The 13,378-nt window shown below is 36.4% G+C and overlaps 1 protein-coding gene across 8 annotated transcripts in view; it reads right to left on the reverse strand.

Moving 5' to 3' along the window:
- Positions 1-13,376, reverse strand: part of OFD1 (OFD1 centriole and centriolar satellite protein) — a 41,183-nt gene extending 27,807 nt beyond the window's left edge. For 7 of the 8 annotated variants that reach the window (XR_012677607.1, XM_075175981.1, XM_075175942.1 and 4 more), the window contains exons 1-11: positions 13,349-13,376; positions 13,255-13,308; positions 13,009-13,110; positions 10,237-10,437; positions 9,307-9,375; positions 9,195-9,222; positions 8,270-8,377; positions 7,409-7,545; positions 5,078-5,251; positions 2,977-3,083; positions 1,933-2,052 (exon numbers count right to left, since the gene is read on the reverse strand). Coding sequence is in view for 7 of the 8 variants with exons in the window: in XM_075175981.1 (XP_075032082.1) it covers positions 1,933-2,052; positions 2,977-3,083; positions 5,078-5,251; positions 7,409-7,545; positions 8,270-8,377; positions 9,195-9,222; positions 9,307-9,375; positions 10,237-10,437; positions 13,009-13,104 (1,040 nt within the window). In the remaining variant the exon portion in view is untranslated. The remainder of the gene's footprint in view (positions 1-1,932; positions 2,053-2,976; positions 3,084-5,077; positions 5,252-7,408; positions 7,546-8,269; positions 8,378-9,194; positions 9,223-9,306; positions 9,376-10,236; positions 10,438-13,008; positions 13,111-13,254; positions 13,309-13,348) is intronic. The other variant, XM_075175989.1, reaches the window with a different exon arrangement.
- Positions 13,377-13,378: the final 2 nt, after the last annotated feature.

Raw genomic sequence — 13,378 nt, forward strand, 5'->3', positions numbered from 1 at the left:
TCAGACTGTTGGCCATGCTGCTACTAATGTCGCCCATCATGCTGTTTGCCTTATTTGCCGGAGTGTGCTGCTGGCTCATAGTCAACCTGGCATTCACTGTAACTCCCATGTCCTCTTCAGAAACGCAGCTACTCGGTCAATTCCTTTTCCCCATTTATGCTACTTCACAGGGATATTCTGCCCCGAGCGCAGAGCTTTGCAGTTCTCCTCGTTAAAATTCCTAAGATTTATGCTGACACAATCCCTTAGCTTATCAAAGTCTGTCTGAACTGAAACTCTGCCATTTGTTGTGGAAGCCATTCCGCTTAATTAAGCCTCATGTTCAAAGTTGTTCAGGATGCCCTGTGTCAACATCCAGATCACGGATGAAGGTGTTGGACGGTACCGGTCCCCGTACTGGCCCCAAGGGTTCTCTGCTCATCATCAGCCACCAGCTGGACACTGAGCACTGCCCAGGTACACCATTATTCACAGCCCAGCAGTCATCCAACTTTACCATTCAATTTTACCGGAATCTCAGGAGCTACAAAAGCTCAGCATTTTGCATGATTGGGACACAGATTATAAATGTTTTCAGATATTGCCATATCCATCCTCCTGCAGTTTTGCAAATGGTCCAGACCACTCAGATCCTTCTCCCAATTATGGCATTTAATGTTTACCGTAAAAATAAAAAAGGATTCGTCTTCTAACAAGCATCATTATTTCTATACAATAAATAGTAGCTCTTTGCTACTTTTCATCAAAGATTTGGGACAAAAGGACACGGATTTTATCTTTCTGAGCACTTGCAGCATGTCTAAAATATTTTGTATGTTGATAAAATAAGCTAAGCAGCAGTTCATCCTTAAAATAATTTGCTTCTCCTCATGAACCAAAAGCACTTTACAAGCATTATTTGTAACTAGCTATTATGGAAAAGGTAAAATAAGATACCAAGGTGGGTCAATTAGTTGCATTTCACTGTTCTCTGAAAAAACCTTCAAACTTCTCAGTTTCAGCTGAGGCATCATTCTTATCAAAACCTACTCTTAATAACTTTCCTCTGTGATTTAAATAAAGACAGACTAACACAGATAATACTTATTGTTCACTGGCTTGCAATAAAAAGTAATGATGCATCCATCATTTGGTTTAACTGCCTAACTGGAAGACTGGTTCATGCTATCAAATACACGAGTAATAACATGCTGAGAGCACCTGCCTGCGTTGAAGCACCCAGTAACCCTTCAAGAGACCAAAGCACTCCAAGAAAGTACAATAGCAAAGTTAGGGTATAGCCACTGCAACACCTCAAAAGCAGTCACAGATGATGTCTTTTGCTTTCAAAGAGCATTTCTAAGCACATTCTTTGAAACCACATTCAAGCAGATGGTAGTCAGTAAGAGAGGGTGATCTATAACAGACAATCCCTCTCCAAAAATGGGGAGGGGTTAACGTAAGAGCCAATCTATCTGTACAGTGAGCTAGTGTGCCTCTCACCCTTTTCCCAAGAAACCTATAACATCTTTTTCATGCTAATTTCCCCTCCATGCCTTTTCTGCGTTCATAAAATGGTCAGTTCTTTTAATTGTGGTCAAAGGAAGTCACTAAAATACTGCTTCACATCCTCTTGTCTAAACATACAACTAATGTCACATCTCTTTCCCAGATCACAACACAGAATTAAAACTACAACAATAATATAACCTCTAATCAAAAGAGAATTACTTTCTATAGCAAGCTTTTTCTGAACCTGACAGAACATTTTGTCTCACTAGCAAAGAGCTAAGCAATAATGTAAAGAATTCAAGCTGATTAAAACAAAAACGTCAATGCACATTTTCAAAGTCCTTGCTTTGTTACAGTTTTCAAAAGAAATCCTATCGAATTTATTATTCTGTTTTCATAGGAAGTAGCATGTGTCCTATTAGAGACAAAAGAAACATTTACTTTAAGAGTTCTGTCTTAAGCTTTTGGTCATATGTCTCCTCTATGTTCTTCACAGCAACCTCCCGACGTCGAAGTGCATCATCAATAGCTTTATTTTTCTCTTCCTGAAGTTTCTGAGTGCTGAAATATACATAAAAATACAGACAATGACCAAAAGCCAAAACTTTAGTTTTGGGGTTTTTTTTAAAATAATATTTAGAGACATCAAAGCATAATGTGCTTAGTTGGAACACTGTAGCAATTTAAAGTTATGATCAGAATCTGTCATTGTAATTCATTAAGAACAAGAAGATGTGACACAAACTAAATTGCCCTATTTAAAATCCAGTACCAATCAATTATGCAGCTATCCCGGGTTAACCCTAGCTCAGTTTCCCAGAAAGCCAGAAAGCCTTCAGAGGAGATGGTGCTGAACATGCTACTCCATCAGCACCCTCTGCTGGCTTTTTTAAAAAAATAAACCAACATATTTTTGTTAGCGGGATACTCATTCTGCTATAAAAAGCAGATGTCAAGGTAATGACATTAAGTAGTATTGAGAAACTGGCCAAAAATGGTTTAGTTATTCTTTTATTTAACCAAAGAAAACTTATCTTACTAAGGACAAGTTTGAAAAAAAAAAAAAAAAACAACAAAACAGGACTAAAGAAGCAAAATATCGTATACATGCCTTATGAGTGTTAGGATTACATACTGTGTTGTTTGGTTTGTTTGGGTTTTGGGTTTGGAAGGGGTTTTTTTTGTTTTTTGTTTTTTTTTTTTTTAATTTAAGCACTTCAGAGCAAACATCTGGTTCCTTGCCTCCGAAGCAATGCTGCACTGTTTTGGTTGGATGAGGAGCAATACAAAAAACCCAAAACTTCTTTTTGTATGGGGTATCCCTGTTAGCAGAGACAGTCTACAATACTGCTCAAAATGCAAAACACAACTTATGGGATATATAATCTATTTCAATATCATAGAAGCAGCAACAACTTGAAACATGCTTTCCAGAAAAAGGACAACAACATCATTTAGCATTGTATATGCCCTTCAGCAACTTACAGTTCAAATGCCTCAATTCTTTGCTTCAGTTCCGCCTCTCTGGCCCTTATGACTTCAATATCTTTCAGTAGACTTTGTCTCTGAGCGTATACTTCCTTTGCTTCTATCTGAATCACAAAATATTATCTCTAGTTTTATTTCACACTTTATAGAGTATCTACTATTTAACACGTTCAAACTTTCAAGGATCTTCTTCAGTAATTGGTCTTACTCCAATAAATACTATTTATATAGTCATAATTTGAAATAATACCCAGAAATTATTTTTTTTTATTCCCTTTCTCCTTTTACTATGAGTAAAAATGTTTTAGATGGAGTCACTACTGGCTACCTGTAAACACTTTTAAGAAATGGCACTGATTAAAACTTACGTAAAAGGAAAAATTGTTTTAAAAACATTACAGAATAAACACATTCAAACATCTGATTTTTTTTAATAAACAATGTTTAGGTTCTTCATAAAAACAAAATTGAAAAAACAAATGCCAAAAGCCCTTGATAAAACATGATTTAAACCTGAAACTGAGTCAAGCAGCAGTCTTTCAATTTTTGCAGTTTAACTTATAGAAATCAAACAAATTGTAAAAGGAATTCTCCAAGTGATGAACATGCTAATACCGAAAGCCACATATCTTCTTATTAATAAAAAATAGCTTTTTTTGTTCTTAAGCACACAAGGCATTATTTCTCTCCAAAGAAATAGTAAGTGCCTAAGAAGGAAAAAATAATTATTTTGCCCCATGGGTGCTCATATCAAGTTTGCAAGTCATGTGCACTTGACGGTGCTGAAAGACTTAGCTGCTGTTACCGGTGCAAAAAATAGAGCAGTTTGTCAAGCCATATTTCCTGGGCGTAAAGTTATCTCAGTAAAGGGTTAAATGACCTTCTACCTTTAATGCAAATATGCTTCAACTCAGTAGAGCTGCTGGTCTCTGCTAAAAGAGTCCCCAGATAAACAAAGCATATACTTTTCAGTGAGTGCAGAAGCTGACATGAGCAACCAAATATCCACACATAATGCTCAATGGATATACTGATCCAGTCATCTTTTTTTTTTTTTAATTACTGAATTAATTTCTTGCCCACAGAAGAAAACCGATAGCATAAAATAGATGGTTTTCTTGTACACTTCTAAGGACATAACCATGAAAGAATTTCATAGAGTAGTGATAAAATGTTTAATTTTCAGAATGGAAGGAGGTCAATAGTAGACACCTGTATGGTTGCTTTGTTAACCAACATCATGGGGGGGGGGGGGGGGGGCGCGGAGGAAAACCCACAACAAAAAAAAAACCAAAAATCCACCATATCAGAGCAGAAAGGGGGTTAGCATTTGTGGATGACTAAATTATTTGGATAGGAAGGTCTACTGCAGACAGCAGGGGGGTGGCTAGGCAAACAGGCAACAGAACAGCAAGCAAACTATTCTTCCAAAAACTGAAAGGTAATAGAGATTAGGAGAAGCAATTCAGAACTATATTCAAATTATTGTGTGCTGCAGTAACTGTTATTATTCTGGCAAAACACCAAGAGTTAACAGCCCAAAGGAGTAATTCATCAACAAAAAAAGTGTTCAAAGAAAAGAAGCAAGATGTTGGCTTATAGTAAAGACAGTGGCTCTTCATAATATTCAACGTATAAAGACATACAGAAATGGCATAACCGTACCACACAGACTATATATTCCATTTAGTTTAAAGTCCTTCTTAGCAATTGAAAGAATTTATACTATAACTAAAAGCTACATTCTGGAAACAGAAAAATGAAAAGTCATATCAACTTTCTGTTAACAAAATGTCAGTGATCTGAATTCAGCAAAGTTATTAAAACAGATTAAAGAGTATTTATTACATTTAAATCCTTCAATTCTAGCTTGCAGAACAGTTCCTTTTCCAGCCAGCTCTACTTAGATATTTACCAATACTCATTCTTGCAGCTGCTAAATGCGTTCCCCTATTCATGAGAACAAAAGTAAATCCAAAGTTTTCATTAATAAGCCAAGTAAGATCTGAAGGTAAATCTCCCAAAGATAAAAGAACAGTTTAATCAACTCGTTGAATCATTTTATAGTAGATTAAGAAAAAAATATTTGGAACTTCACCTCTTGTTGTTTTTGAAGCCTCTCAATAGCATTCTTTTCACGAGAAATCAAGGCTTCAGACTTTGCTTGATGTGTCCTCTCTAACTCATGACGTAGCTCAGAGACTTCTTTCTGGGTCTGCACTTTCTCCTCCATTTTAATCTTTGCTATTTCAACTTCTTTAAAATGTTCTAGCTTTTACAGAAAGGAGGAAGAGAGGGTTAACTAGGACCATCTTCAAATCAACAAAGACTATCCCCTCAGACAATTCTAAATTTCACTTAGAAATTCCTGTTAGGAAATATAGGATAGTTCAATGAAATTAAATTACTGTGATAAAAGCATCTTAGCAGCACATAGTATTTGCATGTCTCTCATAGATTTCATGCATTTATCTGGCATCCCAAAGCAGATCTTATACAAAACCAATAGCTTTAGACAAGAGCAAAACAGAGGCCCATGAAGAAAAACACACTGCAGGAGTGACAGTCTGCTTGCAATTAAGGAATGGCCACACTCTCAAATTCCTCTTCTGACACTGTCTCTATTCTTGCCTTTTTCCCACAGAACCACTTTTGACTGGTGATACAAGAAATGGCAGAAGCAGACCCATCCTGAATCGCTCAGGAACAACAGAAATTCATCTGGACACAAAAAAAGTGCCGAACATGTGAAAAAAAAAATGCAGAATATGTAACTCCACATAAAGAAGGTTGCAGAAACAGAAGTCCTGACTCACAGACTTCTTAGCACAACTGAAAAAAAAAAAAAGTAAATGCATACAAACAGGAAAGTATGCATCTTGCAAATGCACAGAAGAATCATAGGGAACGTGCCTCCATACAACGTGTGAAGTGCAATATATGCAAGAACAAACAGGGTTATAAAGAATTATAATAAAAATTTGGAAGAAAATGGAAAGCAAACATACAAGAAAAAAAGTGAGAAAGAAGAGCAAAAGAATAAAAAGAGAATAAATAGAGAATAAATAGAAAAATTGTGAGACTGGAGAAATCAAAGAGGTTAAAGAGAGGGGAAAAAGCACAGTAGGGATGTCTGATCAAGGAATTCAGGTCTGTGGGCATAAATTTTGTGAAAAATTAAAGAAATGGTGAGACAGTACAGCATCACTTGTACATATATAAATTGGATTAGAAATGTCTTAGTAATTCATGCCACAGTGCTAAGGGATCCATGGAAAGTTAATTGAATTTAGAAGTGATTTTTATCTGGTTAAGATTCCAATCTCTTTTGTTGCAACTGCTTTGCTTAAACTCAGACAAACTTAACAACACAAAAATTAACATCTTTTACATACTAAAAAGATAATGCCTGTTGGGGAATGAAGACTAAATGAAAAATAAAGGTAAAACACATTGGCAGTTTTAACTCTCCGTCCTTCTACTTGACTACTGAATAAATATGACTAAACTGATTTCCTCAAACAGTTTATATGCAGATGACTGCCTTTAAAAGTGTGTCTAAGAATTCTAACTGATTATCAGATCATCATTTTTATATCCATATAAACTATTGATCTTGACAGAAATTCATGGAAAAAATATATCTAAATGAACTACAGTTAATTTAAATTTTTCTATCCAAATAAACTGTTGATCTTGACAGAAATTTATGGAAAAAAAAAACATATTTAAATGAACTGCAGTATATTCTCTTTGCTCCATTTTTCAGACATAAGGATTATCAACGGATTAATGCGACAAAAAAAAAATCCTAATTTTATTCCCAAAATGAAGGAAAAGGCCCTAAAAGAGCTGTCTTCAATTATAGGAAGGAAAAAAAAAACCAACAGAAATAATTCATAATATTGTCTGTTATGATTTTAGTGTTTCTGTGTAATGTTCTGAAATAGTAAGGAAATTCTCATCAGTATTAAAAATTAACTAAACTATCTGGCAAGTTAAACAGCAGCAATTGACACCTCTCAGTTGCTATGCATTATATTGAAATTCAAGCTTCAGATCTTAACTGGGAAGGAAAATTAATAGTATGACTAAGCAGAGTAAACATTTCCCCATAAAACAAAATAATCAAAGAGCAAATAAAATTTACCAAATTAAGACAATCAAAATAAGAAAAAGTTGTTACAAATTAACATCAGAATAAGAAGCTTAACATTCAGTGCACATTTAAACAAAAAAGGGGAATGGAAAATATACACATGCTATGTCATCAAATTAACAATTGATATGGGATTAACTTAGCCTTTTGTGTTTGTTGTAACTCGCTATTAGATCTTTTCTTTCAATTTACCTTAAGTATTAAAAGTTTGTAACGTGCAAAGTCAAAATTAACAAATGTCTCCCTCAAATTCAATGACCAGAGTTATACCTTTTGACACATTTCTGCTTGAAGCTGTTTCTCTATTTCTTTTCTATATTCATGAAGTTTTACTTCTAAAGATTCATATTTCTGATGCTGGGGATAAGAGTCTGCAAACTGTTCATCAATCAGCTGAAGCTTCTCAGCTATAAAAAGAGCAACACATCCATCACAATTTAAGAACAATCACCACAGTCATCCTACCAAAGTTCCTGTAGGAACCTCTCTCTGTAGGAAGTTCCTTAGTTTACCTAAGTAGCACTGTCATAGAAAGATCTGTGTGGTGCAAAAGCAGAGGCAGCACAGAAATGCGATTTATCAGCTCTATGCCACACAACATATACCTAGGAGGAGGCACTTAGCTGTTTAGGCACTAATTGTGGTATTACATAGTCATTCATCCTCTTTATCATGGATGGACAAGAATTTTCTTTTGCATGCAACTTTTAGGTTTTTTGTATTACTAATAGCTTGCATACTGTAACTCAAGAACTCCCAATCTATGTCTAACTTTCACTGAAACACTATCATAGAAAGAGAAGCAAGGCATACCTTTACAATTACGTTTTCCAGAACATATTTCAGCACATAACATTTACAGTCCATCTAAGATGTTATAGCTCTTAGCTAAATGCCTAAGAAAACATCTGAGTGATTAAAAAAAAAAAAAATTTGTAACAGGACTTTTGCTTTATTTTAAGAAAGGTTAAAAAAACAAGGTACTAGTGATAGGTATGACCTTTACTTATTATTACTTCAGGATGCATTTGAGTAAGTGATGAATGAATAACATTCATGCACTTTATTAATCCATACCATTTACCAATATGAAAATATTTGGGGAGACTTGCTTGCAGTGGTTGCACTTACCAAGAGATTCTCTGTAAGGAGGCACTGAGGTTGTCTGAGTTTCCGTGTCATGAGTTTCCTTACTTAAATGATGCTCTGTAAGTCCGATTAAAATCTGCGTAAGAAAACCTATCAAGATCCAATATATTAGTTAGTTATGATTTCATACCAAAACTGAATTTTTGAGCCTGTAATTAATGAAGCCATTTCCACTGTACCAGAAAACCTATCTGGTTTACGGAAAGAACTAAGTATTTAAGTAAAAATCAATACTTGGTTTACGGAAAGAACTAAGTATTTAAGTAAAAATCAATACTACTAAACTATTAAGACTTTTATTATAGGCACATTCCTTTCATTCCATCTCATTCTGCAAAAGCTGTCCTTTTGCAACTTTTCCTTTCATCCATTCCTCTCTGCCTCTTTGACTTCCAAGGTCATTTGAGAGAGCAAATTATTACTACTTTAATGATGAGGTCATTAGGCAATAGGGGTTTCTGAAGATCAAGCTACTTCAGGCTTGAATTATTTCTTATATAAAACAATGGAAAGTCAATTAAATCTTGACCAGTTTTGGAAGTACATTATGCAAGCTAATACAGTCTGTTATAAACACAAACCAAAATCTGAGCTTGCCAAAGTTAGCATGAAAAGCTTCCAAAGAGCGTTCTATTTAATACCTGATTACAGATTTTTTTTCATATTTCTAATGTACGTTTATTTTCTAGGTGAACGTTAACACTTAATCCACACCACAAATAGGAGTTGGATAATCCTGAAATATAATATACATCAGCCTGATGTACTGCAAGTTTCAAAATCTCACTGAATCCATATTATTCCATACCAACATGCACTCAAGAAATTTGAATTTCTATTGCTCGCATCTTAATAAAAATGAAGCTGACAATTATCCTCGTCTGCATCATGCATAAACATCTTGTACCTTTATTTTCCTTCCGAGTTCCTGAAGTCTGTAAGAAATAAAAGATGTTTTAGCCAGTCAACTTCATCACAACCGTAATTTAAGCTTATTTTCAAAATCAAAATAACTTTACCAGTGATTTGTAAAGACTGGATTTTGGATTGATCCTCATTAATTGAAGAAGATCTTGCATAGTCCACAGCTTTGGGGGGAAAAAAAAAGCTAAGTTAGAAAAGGTTAACTACTTTAAAAACATTTCAAATATGTAATAGGCACTATTTTACAGTCGTAAAATGTTTTCCATTTGAGAAAGATCTGTTTATTGCCCTGTAAAACCATTTTCAGAGGCCTGCTGTTCCAGTACTACATGTACTTATCTCCATTACCTAAGACATACAGCAGCCAGTGTGTAGTTTTATGACCAACTAAAGCTGTGAAAAGAGATAAGTTTTGTTTCCTCCCCACCCTGGATACATGCTCTTGCTACTTTCCTTGCCTCTTTTCTTGATTTATCATACAAATCAGATGAGCTCATTAACCCAAATGACAACTAACTACTCACCAAGTCAAAAAATTAATTTTCAGTCAGAAACAACTTCACCCTATCACATACTCACAGAGGAGAAAGGAAGAGAGGGCAAGGACTGCCCTTTTCAGCTACAGCTTGTAGTCAGAACAGCTTAAACTGACCATGAACCACACTTTCAGGGAACTGAGTGGCCTAACAAGAGGCTAGCTTTAATCAGGATCAGTTCCCCAAGTGGTCTGCCACACAGCCTCACAAATGCTCATGCCAGACTGCAGCTATGGGTGAAGCAAGTACGAGGTTAAGACGCTTGTGTTATGTCTTCCCAGAACAACATCATTAGCTTATTGCCAGTTTAAAGTATTCACGAAAATGGCCTTGAATATTAGAAGTCTTTTATGGAGATCATCAGAAGTTGTACTTGCACTTGTATTTCACTGTCACAAAAGGGGATTTTTTTCAATTCTCCTGCAATACAACAGCCCCCAGAAAGCAAAGCTCCCAGAAGTCTTAGAAGAGGTAAATTACTGAACTTACCTTCTTCTTCTCTAATCCACTTTCTGGAAAGAAAACAGAAAGTGAATACTCATAGCCACATCTCTGTAGATGATCTGCCACCAAACTGTTCGAAGCTGTGATCAGAAGTGAACTGTCATCATTTGGAACAGCCTGTGGCTGAAGTTCTCCACTTAGAATTGGGTGCATTAGTTCATGGATTAGCTGGTTTCGGAGCTGTGTCTGATACAGAATAGACATTATATTCTCAGTTTACATGTTATTCAGTTTTTATTTTTCAAAATTCATGGGAAGTCTCATTTTACTTCTACATGTTATATTACAACCTACATAGCAGAAATGGGCAGACTAACTTTGGCAAAATTTAGAAAAGTGCTTGGGACACCATGCCTTTTTTCAAAACACTCTAATGGTGGCTACAGTGATCTTTGACTTTCCCTCAAGATGTGTCAAATGTAGGACTTAAAAGAAGTATTTTCTCAGTCAAGAACTCACATAAACTCCCCTGTAGTACCCCAGCTTCATTTTTAGATCATTGCTTTCCAGTTCTCCTTCTCTCTTAAATAAAGCCTACATGATGTGGCCTCAATTTCAGGTATACTTGGAAAACTCACTCTGAGTATATCAGGAAGCTGCCAATGCAATCACAAAAGCAGATGGGAAAATAAGCAGGAAATTCAATGTCTTTAACATTAATTATTTTGTAGGGAAGCAAAAGGATAGTAATCAAAAAAGCCTACAGGCACTAATAATAATTAAATTGCATTTTTTATTATTTATCTGCATTCTATAGGTTACAATAGAGAAAAAAAGTAACCTAAAATCAGAAAGTCTCCCTCCTGTAAAAGGAAGAAATAATAATTTTCATTATATAATTATACAAATAGTTTATAGCGTACTAAAAGATCAAGACAGAAAAAGTGTTTTAAGCTTTCAACACCAGGCATGCAACAGTGACAAAGTTGGTTAAAGAAATAGCGTGTTACCAAAAATGGGAGGAAATACTAAATGCTTACCGAAACTTAACAAAGCTAGATCATCAGACTAGCCTGATATTTTAGCACGGCTTTCTACAGAAATTATACAATAGAGAGAAATAAAGACAACTGAAAAAACTGTTTTCCTTATTAATTTCTGAACTTTTCCAGTTCCAACGACCTTTGACAGAGATGAGGTTGTCTCAAAAACAACTGAGACCAGCAATCTCTTATATGTCTCATGACAAAGCGCAGGTGGAAAACACAGGGCTAAATCCCTGTCCCTACTATGGGAAAGCAAGGCAGAAATCAGTTGCTCTATGTTGGCCATACAGCATACCTATAGCTCCAGATCCGCCCTGCCTCTTACCAGCAGAGGCAGTCAGATAAGACCACGAGAAAGTTGAGAGTATTCTCCTTAGAAGATTAAGAGTGTTTGCAGGAATCCATTAAAAACCCAACTGTATTCATTCTTCAGCTCAGAAAAGCTACAAAATCTTTAATACGATGTATAATCCTAGACCAGGAAAAGAGAAGCAGGAAAATGGACTTAAATAGCATGCCACCTGATAGACTATTAGTTAAGTCAAACAAGACAAGAAACGGTTCAAGCACTGCAAGCTTGGTATGGAAATCACTAAGGGAGAAACAAGTTGTCCTGAACAGGGAATTCTTGGCCATAAGCTTATCAGTGGCATTCTTAAAATAAAGATCTTGACTTTTTTTTTTTTTAAAACTGTAATGAATTTGACATAAAAAGCAGGAGCTAAAAAAATCTGCTGGTGACATAAAGATGTGTATAGAAGTATAGAAAGATTAAGATGTCATAAAATTGAAATCAGATGATGTTTAAAGACTAGCAAAACTGAAACTGCATGAAATACAACATTTCAGCATTTAAGGCCTGATACAAATTTCTGCTATAACACAAGCGATTTAACATTTGAAAAACGCAAGATGTGGATGTGTCAAACAAACAATGACCAGCACTACAAATGTAACACGCCTCAAAAAGAGATATATGCAGGCTTCCACAGACTTTCCCCACAAAAACAGGGAAGAATTAATACCACTCTAAACTTTGTCTGGAAAGCTCACAACAATTATGATCTACTTCCTTTAAAAAAAGGGGGAAAGACTTCAAAGTGATGCAGAGGACTACAGGGATAACCAGCAATGGGACTAGTGCACCTTGACCTGCTTAGCATTGCAGAACAGAATCCTGAAGACAAGGTATGACTGCTGCCTATAAATTCAGCATGAGAAGCAAGAGCTACTTAAACTGAAGGGTACTTTCAGCACAAGAAAAAAGGCCACAGCAACCATAAATAAACCCAGGCTACAAATCAGAACAAAGTCCCACTCTTGAACACAATCATGTTCTAAGACATTCTCCTCAATGAGCAGGCAAGGAGAAAACAGCTCAAATAGTTTTAAAACAGAACTGGAATATTTCAGGAGCAGAATTCACATAGCATGTGTATTTATAATAGGCAACAAATTGACTCTGAGACCAAAGAGGTCCTTTCCAAACCTGTCTTCTCATTTATTCCTCTCTTCCCTGCTTGACTTTCTTCTCAAGCATGGAAATTTTCAAAGACCCAATACAGGTCTTCAACCTTTCTGAGACTAATCCACAACGAAAAGCACTTCTGTTTAGGAAGAACCTTGTTTCTGGCAAATAAAAGCTAAATACAAATTAGGCTGTGGCAAAAATAATACTGCTGGGGAGAGTGGGAAACACGTTTATTCCACTGCTTTCAATGTTAAACAGTACAGCGAATCACAGGTAGCACCTGCTGAAAATAAAACACACCTTAAGTGTGTCCAGTACACCTCGGTTCTTAAAAGTCTGATAGAGCCTTTTCCGGAGTTCATCTTGGGACAGCGTCTCCCTTTCAACCGAAGCCATCCTGCCCTACAATACCAGGAGAAGAAAAAAAAAAAAAAAAAAAAAAGACATTATTGACTCCCAGCTCGATCCCCGGGCGAGCGCCCGAGCTGCCCCAGCCTTCCCTCACGCAGGTCCCGGCTTTGCCGGGGGCAGCCTGCCCCTACCCACAGGGAGGGCGGCACGCCCCGGCCCGAGCCCGCGCCTCGGCCCTCCGGTTCCTGCCTGCGCGGCGGCGGGCGTTCCCCGGAGCCAGCAGCCCGCGCCGCCCGGCTTTGGGAGCGGGGCCGGGGAG

The sequence above is a fragment of the Calonectris borealis genome, chromosome 1 (assembly GCF_964195595.1).
Source record: "Calonectris borealis chromosome 1, bCalBor7.hap1.2, whole genome shotgun sequence".
In the NCBI taxonomy this organism is placed as follows: Eukaryota; Metazoa; Chordata; class Aves; order Procellariiformes; family Procellariidae; genus Calonectris; species Calonectris borealis.